Genomic DNA, 19,567 nt, shown 5'->3' with positions numbered 1-19,567 from the left:
TAGTTACGTCTTCATTTCAAATTGTATACTTCAGGGTATGTTGACTCATCTATTATACGTAATACATGCATCTTAATCAGTCTCATATTAAAAAAATATTTAAATAAAGTTAGTTGAAAACATATAAAGACCTAATCATTAATATTAAAATATTATAATAAAGCTAGTGGAAAATATGCGAGGACAATAAATATTAATAAAATATTAGAATTATGTTTAAATTTTGTGATATAAATATAAGAACTTTTTAGGAGAACAACAAACAAAACAAATTCAAACTGAAAAATAAAAACATCATTAAGAAACGGAGAGAGTAAATAACTGCAGTGTCACTCCTTCAAAACTTGACCTCCAAGTTAAATGGTCGTCCAATAGGTAGCTTCAAATTGGAAATTTCTGATACAATAAACTTCCTTTGATAGTCAAATATTGAACTGATTCCCTTTGTGTGAACCTTTATACTTGATGATCTCCCAACATGTCCTTGAACTGTATGACCCTTTATTTTTTTCACTGTTTTTGTTAGTCCTAAAATGGTTATTTTATTAATAGTCCATTTCTGATTCAGAGCAAATGTTCCATTTTCGACCGTCCATGATATTATTAAACTCTTTGACTTGAAACTTGCTGAAAATTTGACCATTGTCCATGTTTTAGTCTGGATCTGAACGCCGTCATCTAAGAAAAGTTCACCGGTAGAAGTACCATTACTGCTCATTACTATTAGCAGATGGTATGGTGTGTTTCTTGCTGATTTTGTTGTCATGGCTTCTCCATGCATTGCCAAAATATTACCTAATAATAGTTAAACATCACAAATTCTTAAATGAAATGGTCTCACGGTAAGATTTGTTTTATTGAACTGATCGAATATATATTTATTGTCGTAAAGTGATTACTTATAACTTTAAAGACATCACTCACAGTTTTAAAATTGTTACTTTTTTTAGCCTAAGACTAATCTTATAGTGATCATTTATGATCTTAAAATAATTAACTAGAGATATGAATTAATGATATACGGTCTTATATAAGACTTGGTGAATAAGTATAGAGAAATCAAGTATTAATAAAGATATTCTAGATCTGATTGGAATAAGTTGCTATACATGCATAGTAAATTTTATTCATCAATTGATAATGTTTTATCTTTTACGGTCTGTTTGATAATCGGTACTAAATGATAGATATGTTAATGGAAAGTTGGTGTAATTTCAGTAGAAATAGGTAAATCTATTTTTAGCAAATATAATTAATATGTGGATTTATTTAAAATTAAACAATTTATAAATTTATTTTCAGCAGATCAAGTACATGTTAGTTCATTATTGACAATTTCCCAAACTAAAAATAGGTTGCAACTTGCAAATTAAACTTGCTATCATTATCATACCCAGTGTATTCCGCTCATAGGAAACGATGATCAGGGTATGAAAAGGGAAAAAAGGCGGCAATTCATACCTATAAAAGAGAGCGCAGCCAAAGAGTTTCTCAACTCGATAAAATTAAACTTGCTATAATTGGTATAATTACCTTCAAGGATGTGAACATTGATATGATCAGGGGGTGCATCAAGAGTAACATAAGCTCCTCTAGATATCACTGAATTGGAGTAATTAAACATGTCGAACCACTTTCCTTGAGGGAAGTATGCATTGATAGATACTTCACCAGGGTTCAGAACAGGTGAAACCATCAGTCCTTTGCCTATAACAAATTGTGAGCTGATTCCGTAAGTTGTGGTGTCTTCCGGGAATGTAAAGAACAAGGGTCGTGCAATCGGGGTTCCTCGCAGATTCGACTCGTACATTAATGTGTAGAAGTAAGGAAGAAGTTTGTAACGAAGGCCGAGCACTTTTCTTGCTGATGCAGCTACTGATTCCCATAAATAGAGTTCTTGATGAATTGTAGACTTTTCTGAATGGTCTCTTGAGAAGGGATAGAATGCACCCAACTGCAATCAGTCAGCACAAAGTAAGTGAATTCTGTCCAGGAACCAACTCAATTAACAACTTAAGTTGATGGTTAAGGTCTAGGATATATTATATACTCTAACGTGGCCACTCATATGAGATATCAGAAGTGGCATACCATATGAGAGCATTTTGGGTTAGAAGTATGTGGATAAAGCACATGTCGGCCTCTTCATACTTGACACTAAATATTCCACTTCTGATATCTCATATGGAACTCAAACCCTTGATCTCTTGTCACGCTGGCTTCTGATACTATGTCAAAAACCAACTCAACTAAAAGCTTAAGCTGATAATTAAGGTACTAATGGTTGAGAGGTCGAAGTCTGATCATAAGATCAAGGGATTAAGCACCCTGAGTTACCTGTATCCATCGACGACAAAGCTCCTCTGTTGTGTCCTCACCAAACCCACAAATATCAGCACCAACCATAGGGATTCCAAACAGTCCAAAGTTCAATATAGCAGGAATAGAATACTCTAAATCAATCCATTCTGCAGCATTATCACCAGTCCAATGTGCAGCATACCTCCCAGACCCAACAAATGTAGACCTAGTAAGTACAAATGGCCTTTCTTTTGTGACTGAAACAAGTGCATCATGGGTAGCCCTAGATTCAAGGTATCCATACATGTTATGAACATTGTATTCTGTTATATTTCCATAATGCAAAGCTGTTGCAGGCATTGTTCTTGCCAGAAAAGGTCTATGATCCCCTGAATCATTGATCTTGTAAGGTGGGTTGTCGAGGGATGATCCTGATGTCGGTTCTGATGTTATAGAGTTTGATACTTCGTTCATGTCGATCCATAAGCCATCAAAGGGCAAAAGATCTCGAAATCTTTTGATCTCATCAGTCCAAAAGGTTTGCGTAGCGGGTTTTAGGAAGTCGGGGAAGTACACAGGTCCTGGCCAACTGGAACCTAGGTATGGTATGCCATCGCGCTTGATGAAGATATCAGATTGCATTCCTCTAATGAGAGTTCCATATGAATTGGTTGTACTTATACCTGTGTTGAAGAACAAACCAAAGCAAAGTTTAGTAGACATGAATGACTGATTATAAAGTCTAACAGAGTAAGGTTGCGTATATCTAACCTCTCAAACCCTGTCTAAGTAAGAGCTACTTAATGACACTGACGTAATGAAATGTATCTCTTTTTGGGTGTTGAATAACCAATTCACCAATTAATGACACTTATTCTAATGCAATGAAGTGACTCCTACATTGGCTTTTGTTAAAGAATCAACTCAACCAAAAGCTTAAGCTGATGGTGGTTGAGGCCTTATGATATGTTATATAATCTAACACGCCCCTCACACGAGAGCCCGTTGGGATAGAATTGTGTATCCTACACATACCCTTCTCATACACGGGACTAAATATTTTACTTTAAATGAGGGGTGGTTGAAATTCGAACCTGTGAACTCTTGTCACGTTGGCTTTTGATACCATGTCAAGAAACCAACTCAACCAAAAGTTTAAGCTGATGGTTGAGGCCCCACAATATGTTATATACTCTTAGAGCTTCTACCTAGCGCAGTTTGAGGGGTCGGATGCTTACAACCATACTTTGACATATACCGCTCAAACGAGCACTTGCCAATGTGCTCAAACGAGCGCTTGCTTACGAGCTCTCTGTTTGCTTTGTTTCATTAAATACTTGCCAAATGTTTTAAAGAAGTTTAAACATTAAATTGTAATACTCAATTGTCCCACTATATACCTAACACATGAAAAATGTCCAAACTGACTCTAAATGTTCCAACAATAGTCAACTAATAATTATGAATGTAGTGTATCAAATCATACCAGGATCAATGATGATTACATATTTCTGTCCATTAGTGTGAAGTTTTGTAACAAAATGCTGCACTTTTTCAAGAGGAAAATTAAGAGGATCAAGAGTGAAATCCTTATATGCATCCATATAATCAATATCAGTCCACATTACTTCCAAAGGGATTTTAGCTTCTGCATATCTATCCACCACCGTTTCTACTTCATTTATATCATGATAACCAAAACGACATTGATGAAAACCTGCAACATTATAACACAACAACCATTCTCTATTGTCAATTGTGTATGCTTCCATTTACTTACTTGCATTCAATTCATTTCCTTTTTTAACACGAAGTATACACATTGGGGATTGGCATGACCACGTCGTTCAATCTTGTAGTCCACACTTGCGGCCAATTATTTAGTTCGGCTCTTGCAAATTTTTTGATTATATAGGATTGAATATTGTTACAAAAGTAGTAAAGTTGGTGGTTTAGTGGTAATTAAGTGTTGGTATTGCATGGGGTTAGAGGTTTCAGTTTTCTTAGCAACACTAAAAAAAATTTGGCGTCAGTTTATGTCATTCGCCAAAAACGTTGTTGCTAAAAGTCAAACAATGCTAAACCCTTTGCCATAACTGGCGACAGTGACATGTTTCTTTCGCCATCACATTGTCATTGTCGTCACATGTACTTTTTTCATTCAGCTTTAATTTTTAAGACACATCTATAATCAAGTCTATAGCCAACCAATTGGCTATAGACATATCTATAGCCAAATCTGTATCCAACATTGTATTCTATTTTTAAAAAGTTGCAACAAACATGTGTTTCCCTCACCATATTGTTGCCAACTTTATGACATTAGTTTTTAACGGTCGCTAAACTTATATTTTTGTGGTGCAAATAATTTTAATTTATATATTCTGTTCCTTTTATTTTTATTTTTTTATTTGACTTGTGATTCTACATTACAATTATAAGCTTAAGTAATTAGTTTTTAGTTTTAAAAAGTTATATATTCAATAAATTAATCTATATAATATAATATTTATACTAATAAATTTAGGTATCGCAAAAATTTCTAGTATTGAATATAAATTTTTGAAGAAAGAAAGATTACCAAAAGCCCAATAAGGCATCATAGTTGGACGGCCAATGAGCTGAGTATACTGATCGATAACCGCCACAGGCGTGGGCCCACCAAATACATAAAGATCAATAATACCACCAATAACCCTGTATGTAATTCGATCACCTGTATACTCAACATCCATTCCATTACTATTCAACAGCAATACTCCATGAGTGGACCCTACCACCGGCGAGGACCGTACATCCATGTAAAATGGGTGGGACCCATACAAGTTAACATCCTTAGCTGCGCTACTAATGTCGGCATTCCAAAGCGTAAAGGACTGGTTATGGGCCAGTTGGAAGGTGGGCTTGGTGTGCTCTCCAAGCCCATAGAGGTGAGCCCGATGGCCCGGAAGGGAGGAGGAGAGGTGGAGGTATTGATCCTTGAAGATAAGGAAGGTGGTGGGGTTAGACGGATCGGGTCGGGTGTCGAAGAGGAGGTCATTGGTGGATTTGCGAGTGATGGAGAAGCCAAAAGGAGTGGTGGTAAAAAGAGTGAAAATGAGGTCAGATTGAGGGCGTGTGAGTATGATTGATTTGAATTTGGTTTTTGAATGTGGGTCCCAATGGTGTTGGTGGGAGGTTGGTGGTTTTGGTGGTGGTTTTCGAGGGAGGACGTTGTTGGGAATTTCCCATCGAGGGCGGTCGGCATCAGTGATTCGGATTCTCAGGCGATCGTCTTCCTCCAAGCTGTGTTGAAGTAAGATTTATTACAAATTAGCTCAGTTGATTAAAACCTTGTTATGAAAATTATACTCCCTCCGAATCAATTTAGATGTCCCGTTTGCTTGGGCACGGTTATTAAGGATTGTGTGGAGTCCATTAAAAAGGGTAAGTAGTAAAGGGTAAGTAGTAAAGGGTAAGTAGAAAAGGGTAAGTAATGAAAAAGGGTAGTTGGGTAAGTAAGGTACATGGGGGTATATTCGTAATTACTTGTGTGAACTAAGGATATTTAGGTAAAAATAGATTGACAAAAATAGAAATGAGACAACTAAAAAGACTTTGTCAAATAAGGAAATGGGACAACTAAATTGGTTCGGAGGGAGTATTAGGTTGCCACTTATTCTACTTATTAATTCTAGTCAATGTAGTTAGTTTTTAGATTGTAAAACGTATTTTATAAATGTGCTAAATAGTTTAATTAGTACAAATTACATAAAAAATCAGATATAAATTTTTTATTTTGGAGTTATTTTGCTATGAAACGATTTCTTATAAGAGCAACTGATTATAATATTATAATGTTTTTATGGAATAGATAAGTGAATATATATATATATATATATATATATATATATATATATATATATATATATATATATATATATATATATATATATATATATAAATGCAAATGCTAGTGTATGGACAGAAAAAAGTACCCACAATTATTTACATAAAATTCTATTGGCTTAAAAAATGAATGGATATTATTTAACAAGAATAATAATATAGTCTAGGATTAGGAAAGTCTTTAGAAACTAAAATAACAAAGACAATACCATAAGCTTATTTATCAATTGATTATCTTAAAATCTTAAGTGACTATTTTAAAGTTATTAGTAATTAATTTATGATAGAAGTTTTGGGCACATGCGGAATTTGTAGTTGTATCTAAATAAATATTGTATTATATTAACTGAATATTTAGTTACATCATAAATTGTACAATAATAATTTTTTGTGGGACACTTGTTCCACACCTATACCCTCTTATTTTTGTATTTTTGTGAATTCATGTCTCACTAATTTTTTCGTACTCACATCCTTATTTTAGCGCTATGAATACTTGTTGATTCCATCCATCTTACAACATATTTATAGTGTTGTTTATGTTGGTTGATATTTGCAATTTATTTTCTAAAATACTTCTATTATACTAGGTTAACTTTGTAGTAGCTAGATGGTTCTACTAGTTACATTCATGTAGCTAGAATATTCTAGATAATTTATTGTTATTATTTTTTAGATTATTCTAACACTTTAAGATTGTTATAAGTAAATTTTTAATTGTAAATTTAATTACTTTAAAATTATAAATTATCACTTTAAAACTGTAAATATATATTAAAATTAGACTAACCTAATAAAAGTTATTTCATCGTAATACTATAACATTTGATAATTTGTGAAAACAAAATGGTTGAAAAACTAAATATTAACAAAAAAAACCATTAAGGAACTTACAAAACAACCTCTATAAACTAATCAAGCACATCAAATCAATTAGCATCAAATTTTGTTTCAGTTCGATAGTAAATACTACTTTTTCAGAAAAGATCTAAAAGTTCGATTTTGAGCTATCCTTTCCTTTCCTTAGCCTAATAGTCATACAAATTATGAAAAATTAGAGTACCTGGCAGTAAAATTAAGAAGCTGAATATCAGAGCCATAAACAGAGGAATTCCGAATAAGCTGCAATAAGGCAAACAATGTCCTTCCTTTAGTGTCAACTTTGGCATACTTAACTTCATACCCATACCCAATTACTTCTCCTTGCTCAACATTATTAAACGACGTCGTTTCAACGACCGTCACGTATGACACCATCGACACCATAACTAATGTTGAACAGATCATGAATCGAGATAGCTGTGATCCTTCCATGGTTAATTTGGTTCTATAGTAACGAGCTCGAAATCTGTATTTATAATGGAAGTTTAGCGATAATAACGCCATAGCTCAATGGTAAATAGATGTAGCAGTATTTTTTTATGGATGCTTAGAAATGATAAAAATTTTGTGAATATGTAGTTGTAATACAAAAAAATTTTAAATGAGTTAAGGTCTTACTATGATACCTTTTTAATTAGGTTGATCTTATGTACATCCATTATAAATTTAATAAACAAAATAATACGAGAGTGTTTGACAAAATAGCTTATTGGTCAATTTTGGTTTAGTTTGATACAAATAGAGAGTTGGGTGGTCAAACTAGCTAATGGTAATGTTTGTTAAACGAACTGGTTGAAACAACTTGTTGTTATAAATAAACTGTTTTTGAACAAGTTGCTTATAGCAGATGATTCAAAATCAGCTACTCAAATCAGTTGTTCAAATCAGCCATTGTAATCAACTATTAGCTACCAACTATCTGCCGTTTGACAAACATCTCCTATATCGGTTTAAAGTAATATCTTTTTATAATCTTAAAGTAATTATTTTTAATTATACATTAATTAGTATATGTGTTAAAAGTCACCAATCTGAGAAATAAATTGATTGAGCAAATTTTATATTGAAATGCAAAGACTTACTAAGCTTTAATATGGTCCTGTGAGTAGTCCAAAGTCGTTATAGGCTTAATTGGTTGTGATTAGGTTGGTCTCCATAGTAGTGCTTATGTTGGACTTTAAATCTTTTTCATTAATGGAATAGTAGGTAGTGGGCCTAAGGGGCTATGGCATGTCAATAAGTTAGAATAATTTTACGATCATGATTTATAAATTCATAATGTTGGCGTACGTTTGTGGAGAAGGGAAAATTGAGGGTATTTTAGAAATGACCTTTGAATAAATGTTCTTTTAAGTTTTTAAATGTGAAACACCGTAATGTTTTGTCAATTGACTGTTAATTTATTTGATCAACTAGTAGTGTTGATTTTTTTGGTGTTGGATGTTGATTGTATATAAGAGAAAAAGTGAACCGAAAAGTGGAAAATAAATAAAAACGTATTTATAGTAGTTTTTGATTTTGACTAAAAATTTATTTAACAAGTGTTTTTAACCGTTTGACCCAATAAAAAACAAAAACAAACAAAAAAACCTTTTTTTTTTTGGCAAAACACACAATGAAAGGGTATAAAAGAGATAAGTTATGTTTTTTTTTGAGAGATTACCATTCCTTATGGTATCATCTCTTTCTCTCAACGGGTCATACAACGTCGGTCAAAACTGTCAACTAACAAGTATTTAACTTATGTATAGAATCATATACTTAGAGATAATAATATGTATTGATTTAGTTGGTAGGAACTTCCCTATTGTGTTTTATAAAGGGTTTAAAAACAGTAATTCATCTATTTATATCATTAACATCATTTATTTTTTATCTGGATCCCCCTGATCATAAAGTGACACAAAATCTATTGCAGATGAATTTTATATTAAAAACCAGATTTATTGATCATTATTGTCATATAATACATATGATATAATGCAAACACCACACAATAATGTTATTTAGCATACTTAACCATTATGTGTAGGTCTTTAATAAGTAGAAGTAGCTCCATCAATATCAAAGTCCATCTCAACCTTAAAGTCATGTCCCAATTTCACACTTATTCCATTCAATTCAACAATAAGGAACTCCCCATTTTGGTCCAAACTAGTACTTAATTTGGGACTATTACCCTTAAATGCTTTAAGACCATTAGTCTTTAGTACCCTATACTCATTTACATCCATTCCTCTTCTTATACCCAAAACTGTTATTTTGTTTATGATCCATTTCTGACTCAATGCAAACCCTCTGTTCATGACTTGTGATCTAATACTTAAGATCTCTCTTGAAAAGTTCGCGGAGAATCGTACAAAGCTCCAGTCACCTCCCGCGGCACCAATCTTGGCATCAACTCCGTTGTCTAGGAAGAGTTCTCCGGAACTGGCACCATTCGCGCTCATGACTATCAAGAGATGGAATGGTGTTTTGCGCGCTGCTTCTGTTGTCATCGCTTCTCCTTGCATCGTAAGAATGTTACCTAAAACGAAATTCACGATGAATATTGTTCTAGCTTGTTCATTCTATTATCATAATGTTTGCGAGCCCACCTAGATGGGTTTGAAAGTTGAATATTGGTTACTTTCGAATTATCCTTCATGTTAAAAATTATTTGCAATGTCACATAAATAGGTACAAATTATTTAAGATGAGAGTCTATGCATAGGGATGGTAAAATGGACGGGTGAATGTGGTATGCCCTCCCACATGACCATACCCACCTAAAATTTTTATACCCACCACCTATTCACTACCCATTGTGGGTAAAGTTTTTATAGCCACATCTGTCCTACTGGGTATGCATTCAAACTCATCCCCACCCACTATGACCATTTGAGTATACCTGTCATGGGTATATCCGCTTCACATTCACTCCAAATTCACGTTATATACTTCATAAGTCCTTACAAATTTAATTGTTTGTCTAATTTTTTTTAAACCATACAATGTAGTAAAATAAAATTAATATCCTTAATATCTTGTCAATAACTTTTAATAAAAATATACATTAATATAAACTATAACATTGTAGATATAGCTAGGGTGAGCAGTTATGGGGCGAGTCGAGTGGATATTAGGCGGGGCAGGTGGGTATGGGGTTGGGTAGGTGGGTGGGTATGAGGTGGGTAAGACCTCATATCCACCACCTACCCACTACTCATGACAGGTAACACTTTTCATACCTATACACACTCGCTACCTACTAAAATTATATCCATATTTGTGTTGGAAATACTTCACATGTGAGACAAGATCGCACAAGTTGTGGACTTGCATATATATTGGGTGTGCTAATCCTTCTACTACCATATGGTTTTGGGAATCAATGAATCTCACCTAGTGTATGTGCAAGTCAACGCTCTTGACCCGTGGGTTTGTTGGCCCAAGCCCACGGGTGTCCCGTGTCCACACGAGTGGACCACAGTGAGATTATGTGATGAATTGTCACGGCCTAATAATTCGTCCCAACTAGAGCAGATACGATGAGAAACCCGTATAATTTTACCCGTCTACCATCCTTATGCGATCATAAAAACGAAATAGATTACCTTCATGAACATGAACATTGATATGATCGGCTGGTGCACTGAGTTTAACATGTCTTCCTCTAGCAGCATATACTGATTGTGTATAATCAAAGAGATCAAACCAGTTTCCTTTCGGAAAGTAGGCATCAACAGATTCCGCTGCAGGTTTAAGAACAGGAGAAATCATGACTCCTTGACCAATAAGGAACTGTGAGTTTATTCCATAAGTCTTTACATCAGTAGGAAAAGAGAAGAACAATGGTCGAGCTATAGGAATTCCTGTCACATGTGCCATGTACATCAAGGTATAGTAATAAGGAAGAAGGCGGTAACGCAGACCCAACACTTTCCTTGCTGTGGCAGCAACAGAATCCCATCTATAAAGTTCTTGATATAAAGTACCAATGTTTGAATGATCTCTTGCAAATGGATAAAAGGCTCCTACCTGCGCCCAAGAAGCAAAATGGTTTAACTCCTAGCACTTGCATATTAGTATATGAAGTTCACTTTTTTTCAAAATCATGTTATTTGGAGAATTGTTCACCAAGCATTATATGCAAGTCCACAACCCACTATTTTAGTGATGTGAGATATTTCTGACATGCAAAGTATTTCCACACTCTCCCGGACATGTAGGCTACATCATATCCGAGACCACCTTCGTTCTGATACCATATTAAGCTATAACAGTTCATCACATGATCATTCTATGGGCCTACTCATGTGGACACACCCACGGGGCACCCGTGGACTCGGGCCCACAAAACTGCTGGTAATAAGCCTTGACTTACATGCACACTTGATGAGGTCCACTCATTCCCAAAATCATATGGTATTATGAGAAATACCCACCAAGCATTATATGCAAGTCTACAACGCACTATTTTAGTTATGTGGGATCTTCATTACATGTAAAGTATTTCTAACAAAGTTCCATCTATAATTGTGAAGTGAGTAGTGACCATTTCAACCAAAAATTTAAGTTGATAATTATAGCATTATAATATATGTGCACCCTAAAACGGAGTTCTTTGATTTAGAATTGTGCATAAAATCTCATTCTCATATCTAGGGGTAAATCATTTTAAACTGATTGTTGGAGCCTTAGTATATCAAGAATACAAAGAATAATAATAGAGTTACCTGTGTCCAACGACGACAAAGCTCCTCAGTTGTGTCCTCCAAAAACCCACAAATATCAGCCCCAACCATAGGAATTCCAAACAATCCAAAGTTCAAAATAGAAGGAATGGAATAAGCTAAATCATCCCAAGTAGCAGCATTATCCCCTGTCCAATGTGCAGTATACTTTCCAGACCCAACAAAAGTTGATCTAGAAAGTACAAAAGGCCTTTTTTTAGTGACTTCAACAAGTGCATCATGGGTAGCTATAGCTTCAAGGTGTCCATACAAGTTATGCACATCATAGTCGAAAATGCCACCATAATGCACTGCTGATGCTGGTATAGTTTTGTTCAGAATCGGGCGCTGCACACCATAATCATTGATTTTATACGGTGGATCATCAAGGGTCAAATTTGGGTTAGGTTCGGAGGTGATGAAATTCGAGGCTTCGTTCATGTCGATCCAAATACCATCGACAGGAAGTAGGTCTAGAAATCTGCGGATCTCATCAGTCCAGTAGGTTGAAGCAGATGGGTGTAGGAAATCAGGGAAGTACACAGGACCTGGCCATACTGAACCAAGATATGGTTTACCATCACGCTTAATGAAGATATCATGCTCCATTCCTCTGATGAAAGTTCCATATGTGTCATTTGTACTAATGCCTAAGAATTGACAAAATCAAATTTTATTGCGTTAATTTTATAGTGAATGACTCTCAGAGCCAACAATCACAATAAATTCAATAAAAGTACACATTTATCCAATGTAGGGCGATCCTCTAAATTTTAGGGCCTCTATGTCATTCTATATTATAGACCCTTACAATATAAGTTAAGAAAATAATTTAGAACACTAGTATTTGATAAAATCTGTCTATTAATTAAACTTAGTAATATTCAGTTAGCCGAGATATAAGTTTTTTATATGGAGGTGAAATTTTTGAAAAATAGACAGCATAGAAGTCATTAGCTATTAGTTTACAGATTTTGAAACAAATAATAATATTTTTTTCTTTAATTAGTACTTGGTTAATCTCTAGCAAAATAATATATATGTATTTACGGTAATAAAACAATAAATTAAATGACCATTGTATAATGACATCTATATAATGTTTGAGATTATTGGTATTTACTCATAAATAGTTATTATTTTGTGCCAAAATAAATTCTTTTTAAAGGTCATTTGCTAGCTATTTTTAAATGATTTATTTGCATTAAAATTATTTTTTAATTACTCATAAAATTGATGGCTCAAATTTCATAATAAAAAAACAATACTTGAAATTATAGTTCCATGATGGTTAGCTTTTAAAGCCACCCACCAAAAAGTTAGCATTAATTTTACTAGTGATATTAACCTATATCTAAACTCTAAGGCCTTGGCAATAGGCCTTTTGCTCATGTCATTAGTTAAGACTTATTTTGACTTTTAGCTTATTGATTGTTTAAATAATTTTTAAATATCTGTAAATGATTTTTAAAAATAGTTTGACTAAAAATTAACTTTTAATTAAAAATAAGAAGTTGGTATAGACTATAGACAACTTTTATTATTTGTTTTTGAGTTGTAAGCTTACTATTTTTCTAATAAAATGCTGAACAGTTAATAACTAATATCATCAAATATTTTCATTAACAATTAACTTATACAGCTAGCTTAACAATTTTTGGTCATTTTTGACTTAACAACTAACTTAACAACAAAAAAAACAACTAATATTACGAGCTTACCAGGATCCACAATAGGCACATATTTTTGGCCATTCTTATGAAGTTTAGAAACCAATTTTTGCATCTTGTCTAAAGGAAAATTAATAGGATCAAAAGTAAAGTCCTTGAAAGCATCCATATAATCAATATCTGTCCACATAACTTCCAAAGGAATTTTGGCTTTCGCATATCCATCAACCACTGACTCAAGTTCATCCACGTCATGGTATCCATATCGACAATTATGAAATCCTGAAAAAAGAACAATTATATATATATATATATACAACAACATGCCTTTGTCTGTTAGATCAATCCATAACAATACTCAAAATAGAATATAAAGCACTTCATACATTCTTCTAATACTACTATATAAACGACCATTAAAACTGATATGTTGGTTTATAATTTATATAGTCGATTTTAATTTTTTGGGGTCAAGGCTCTGACATATTTGTTGTGGTTGTTCTAGCGATCTATTTAGTTGTTGGTATTAAATGTAATAAAATGATTTATAATGCAAATTTTCAAGAAAGGTAACATATCATTCCTATATGAGAACTTCGATGCAACTAAAAAATAGACTAACAACCTGTTTAGTTGGTGGTACTAAGTGATACTCTATAAATTTTCACCAAAAGCTAACGTATCTACTTGTGTTCAAAACAGACCCGATAACCCGACCTTGTAACCGAATCCGACTTGACCAGATTTCAAAATTAACCCGACTTTATAATGAATTTAAAATTATATAAAAATCAATGTAGTCTCAAAGCCCGATTTTAAACGATCCAAAATCCTCCCAATGACCCGAATGAACACCAGTTAACATATTATTCATATATGAGAACTTTTATGCAACTAAAAAAATACGTATATGAGTATGTGAAATTACCAAAAGCCCAATAAGGCATAGGAGCAGGACGACCGATAAGACGAGTATACTGTTCCACAACCTTAACAGGAGTGGGCCCAGCAAACACATAAAGATCAATAACACCACCAATAACTTTATACGTAATCCTATCACCAGTATACTCAACATCCATCCCATTACTATTCAACAACAACACACCATGAGTAGACCCGGCCTCAGGATCCGACCTCACATCCATATAAAACGGGTGGGCCCCATATAAATTAACATCCGGAGTACTACTAGGAATATCAGCATTCCACATGGTAAGGGTTTGGTTACGGGCCAACTGAAAAGTGGGCTTAATATGCTCACCAAGCCCATAAAGATGTGAACTTTGGGCCGGAAGTGAGGATGATAATTGTAGGTATTGATCCTTGAAAATGAGGAACGTATTCGGGTCGGATTCATCGGGTGTCGTGTCGAAGAGGGTGTCGCCGGTGGATGTACGAGAGATGGAAAACCCGAATGGAGAAGTTTTTTGGAGGGTAAAAATGAGGTCTGAATTAGGGTTAGAGAGTTGTATGGAATGGGATGAGTAAAGAGAAAATGGTGATTTTGGAGAAGTAAGAGGTTTTGGGGGTAGTGGACGAGAGATTACTTGTTGAGGAAGTTCCCAACGTTGGGTGTTAGCATCTGTGATTCGAACTCTTAGCATGTCTTGTGTCTCGAAGCTGCCATGTTCATGACAACAAATGAAAAATATAGTTAGATACTTAGATTGTTTAAATATATGTAACTAGTATCTATGCCCGTGCAATGCACGGATGTCTAAGTGTGTAGATATATATATAGAAAATACAATAATTCATATAAACTAATGTTAACAATATGATTGTGATCAAATTTAAAAGTGAAGATATTAAAAATTTACAATTGTTATCAATTAGAAACAATTAAAAGAAGATCATACTTAAATGTTTGATTGTTTTTTTTTTATTTTAAGTGATAGAATATGACAGAGTGTAAAAATGACTTGACAAATAATCAATATTTAGCAAATCTCATACATCCATGTGCCAAAACTCTTAATGAGTGTCGGCTTGTGATTTTTCAATCTTTTTAATAAATAGTATGATTTGAACTTAATACAATTTCAAATCTCAAAGTGACAGAGTATAAGGGATATATCGGACTTAATGATGATAATAATGAGTATGTAACATGATTGATAAAATTTGAATAGATAGCTCTGATACCATGTAAAAAATCAACTCAACACCTCTAATTTTAGCGAATTTGAGTATAATCGTAGATTAGTATTAGTACTCTTATACGAAAAGAAATTGAAATAATTAATTATTATTTTGTGTAATCTAAAAATCTTTCGCTATTGCAATACGTAGCAAAATTCAATCTGGGTTCTGACAAATCAGACCCGCTGATCTTGATTCAGATCCGAATCTAAATTCTTCTATAAAATTCAAATTTGTATCCGAGTCCAATTAAACCTATTTTAAATCCCTAACTCTAGTCATTTGGTATCACAACAATTATATTATGAGAATAAATTCAATTGGATCTCCAAACTTTATTTAACTTCGCTCGGTTTATCTATTTTCAAATCTCCTTTACTACGTTTGACGAATTACTTCATGTAAAAATACAACATATATATTTTGGTTAAGTTTTGGAAAAATACCTTGAAATTTTATTTTTAATTTCAATAAAGGAAAAAAAGATATTATGTCAAACTTTATCCATAAATTCTTATTTGAAACGGTTTTACTATTAGATGTGTCTCATACATAGATTAAGTAGCCCAAATTATATAAATTTTATCATATGAACTTCTTGTTTTGAAATCGTTTCATCGAGAGACGGTCTCTCACCAGAATATATAGCTTATTCTAACTTCTTTTTATTTGGTTAGAGGTAAAGACATGAAAGTGAATGAAAGGCAATGAGAAAATATGGTATTATTTCTTCAACAAAAGGAAAATATTTTTTCAAACCCTCCAAAAGCAACTTAAGAGAAAATATTTCAAAAGCATGTTTGACAAGTTAAAATTCAGTTTCAAATGTTGAATTGATCTAATATTATATTTAACAAATTCAAAATTTAAATGCCAAAACTAAAATTTTATTTTCAGATGAATTTTATGTCTAAAACATTAAAACGTTATCTCAATCTCTTCACAAATTAAACCAAAACAATGGAAATAAGATGTTTCCATAGAAAATGACTTTGGCTCGAGCAAACAACACATGACTTCAACTAGCTATGAAATTGTAAGTATATAGGAATGTGCATCACTTGTCATAATATGTGTTGCATACCTAAATTAGTGAAGCATATTACCAAGGAACACTCTTTATGGCCGTCTTATAGTTTATATGGACCACAACATTTGTGACACTGCTCACTCTTTCTTACTTTAAACTACAATAACAATCCAATATTTGTATATATTTTATATTTATATTGTAAATATCAATTATTGTTCAATGGTTGATCTCATAAGTCCATTGTAATAAAATAAATGATTTTTTTTATTAGACTACACTCTGTATATAGTTAAAAATTATTGGGTATTAGCTTTAAACAACCTGTCATCATCATCATATCCAATAAATTTCATATACGGCAAGAATCTGAGTGTAAATGATTCATACTCATATTCCTTTTAAGGAGAATGTAAGACGAATATAGTCTAAGAGAATCCATTTAAACAACTAATGATATATGATAAAATAACATTAATTGTATATCATCAAATGTATTGAAATAATTATTTTGCAATGTAATTTATTATTTAATAAAGATGAAACGACTTGGATTTTTTGTTAGAATAGTTAGTGTTTAAACTAAAAGGTATGACTTTAGTGATTGGTTTTAAAAAGCACTCATATCATTTAATAGGAAAAATTTTAATTAATAGGGCTACATCAAATACAAAAATATACAAAAAATAATTGAAACAATATATAGGATTTAGAAATTAAAGTGTAACGATGAACCAATGAATTATTTGGTACAATGAGACCAAGATTTTCTCCACCCTCAATATATGGTGTGGATTTTTATTTTTAAAAGATAAAGATAATTGGTGTTTCTAATTTTCTATGATCAATGATACCATATATATTTTTTCATATGTAAGTTGAAAATTAAAAGTATATTTTGAATGTTTCACATGAGAGTAAATTGAGTCAGAAATATGAATGTCACACATGTCTATATTAAATCTAGCGTTAAATATTCCATTTAAAATAAAAGTTTAGTTGAGATTCAAAGTTCAAACCATCACCATGTTATTAATACCGTAAAAGTGATCATCACAATTAAAGTATATATAATTTTGATTTTAACTAAATTATTTAGTTCCTTGACGATATAAATAACGTTTGAAATTGTCATAAACTCTAAATTAATACTTCTATTATATTGGAAAAGTCTCATGTAGTCTGTAATTCTATTTTGTTTTATGATTTATAATATTTAAATTTTAAAGTTAAATTTGACGATAAATTATCCCTAATCTATATGAAAAAAGTCATGTGATATCTTGATTTATTTTTTTAATGTACTTAATAAAAAAAATGGTAAGAAAAAAGACCGAAGGAAGTATATGTTATTATATTGAAAAATTGAAAACTAAAAGGGGAAATTATGAATAATAAATCAATATTTTCTCAATGACCTGAAAATAAACTCACATATTATGTATTTGTAAATAAACCCACTTATCATTAGTTATAATTGATGAATAAATTCACTTGTACATTGTTTATAACACTCTTTAAACCTTATTTGTAATTCAAGCAATTAGGAATAAATAATTGGTGGCTTTATTTTCAACAATTATACTAAATAGGTAGATTTATTTAGAAAAAAACAATTTCAGCGGATCGAGCAAAAGTTAATTTATTATTGACAATTTCCCAGCATAAAACCAAAATGAATTGAGCTTACCTAGCAGTGAGGGTGAGATGTTTAACATCAAGTCCATAAACTGAGGATTTCTTAATAACTTTAAGTTTAGCAGTCAAAGAAGTGCCTGAATTTTCATCTAAATCAGCCCATTCTACCTTGTAACCATGCCCAATCTTCTCTTTTTTCTTACCAACTTCCGACGACCGACCCGTCGAAACTCCGGCCACCACACAAACCAACACTAGTATTATTCCTAGTGTTAACCATGTAATTGAGAGTATTTTCTTCATTTTGAATGAGAGTTATTTATTTTTTTTATAAATTCTTTCTTTTTTGCATGGCCTTGATCAAAAGCCCATAATTTTTAGGGTATTTATAGTGAAAGATGTAAAGATTGTCCTTATGTGACGTGAAAATATGTGAGGATGTGAATAATTTTGTGCTATTCATTCTTGTCCTACTTTCAATATCAATATTTAATCCCTTTGCAATGAAAGAAAACGACCATTTTGTGGCAAAATCGAAAATTAATTAAGTTAAAAGTGAGCTAAAAGATTAAATTATTATTGCTGGAGGGGTAAAAGTTTATAATAGTTTCATATAGATAACTCTTATACAAAAAAGACAGTTTAAAAATTAAGGAGGACAGTGGCCGATCCCTTCTTGCACCTCTAGCTCGGTCGCCTTTCCCCATTGACCCACGACTTCAAAAGTTTCATTTTACTTTTAGCCATAGGCGGAGCTAGAGGGTGATCAGGGTCGATCATGGTCCCTCAACTTTTGAATTTTTTCTGTTTATAATATTATCTATAATATCGATAAGGAATTTTTATAAATTTTGCTCCTCAAACAACTATAATATTATCTTTTGACTCACCCTCATCTTAAATGTTAGCTTCGCTAGCTATAGTAATATAGACAAACGAATTAAATCAATTGGAGCTAGAATGTGCTATATAATTAAATTCACAAATTACAAATTAACAACATCGTAAATTCATAAATATCAAATAGTTTATCTCATAAAATGTCTAAAATCGACCGTTCATTTGCCCTTCGGTTATTAGGTATTGTTGTAAATTCATTTGTTGCCATTACTTCTACATATTTCTCCTAACGCAACCACCAACAAGTTCATTCATTGTTGATAGTACTTTATGATCTTCCCTTCAATAGGTTGATAATTTACTTGCCCTTACTATAAAGACAAAAAAACAATGGATCGAGTAGGAAAGAGAGATGATTAATTTCATCTAAAATGATTTAAGTTGTGGAATTAACTCAA

At 32.5% G+C, this 19,567-nt stretch overlaps 2 protein-coding genes across 2 annotated transcripts; both read right to left on the bottom strand.

Moving 5' to 3' along the window:
• Positions 1-166: 166 nt before the first annotated feature.
• Positions 167-7,691, bottom strand: LOC130806568 (alpha-glucosidase-like). The gene is made up of 6 exons (XM_057671701.1): positions 7,253-7,691; positions 4,883-5,586; positions 3,788-4,018; positions 2,338-2,984; positions 1,534-1,954; positions 167-795 (listed from the first exon to the last, which is right to left on the bottom strand). Exons 1-6 carry the CDS (start codon positions 7,573-7,575, stop codon positions 338-340), a joined length of 2,784 nt encoding a protein of 927 aa, XP_057527684.1. The 5' UTR covers positions 7,576-7,691; the 3' UTR covers positions 167-337.
• A 1,303-nt stretch (positions 7,692-8,994) lies between these two features.
• Positions 8,995-18,706, bottom strand: LOC130806567 (alpha-glucosidase-like). The gene is made up of 6 exons (XM_057671700.1): positions 18,322-18,706; positions 14,385-15,079; positions 13,508-13,738; positions 11,790-12,436; positions 10,668-11,091; positions 8,995-9,598 (listed from the first exon to the last, which is right to left on the bottom strand). The coding sequence occupies exons 1-6, from the start codon at positions 18,570-18,572 to the stop codon at positions 9,108-9,110; spliced, it is 2,739 nt and encodes a 912-aa protein (XP_057527683.1). The 5' UTR covers positions 18,573-18,706; the 3' UTR covers positions 8,995-9,107.
• Between the last annotated feature and the right edge of the window lie 861 nt (positions 18,707-19,567).

Source organism: Amaranthus tricolor, chromosome 2 (assembly GCF_026212465.1).
Source record: "Amaranthus tricolor cultivar Red isolate AtriRed21 chromosome 2, ASM2621246v1, whole genome shotgun sequence".
Lineage (NCBI taxonomy): Eukaryota > Viridiplantae > Streptophyta > Magnoliopsida > Caryophyllales > Amaranthaceae > Amaranthus > Amaranthus tricolor.
The sequence above is the reverse complement of the archived record's forward strand: the minus strand, read 5'-3'. Positions and strand labels throughout refer to the sequence as shown.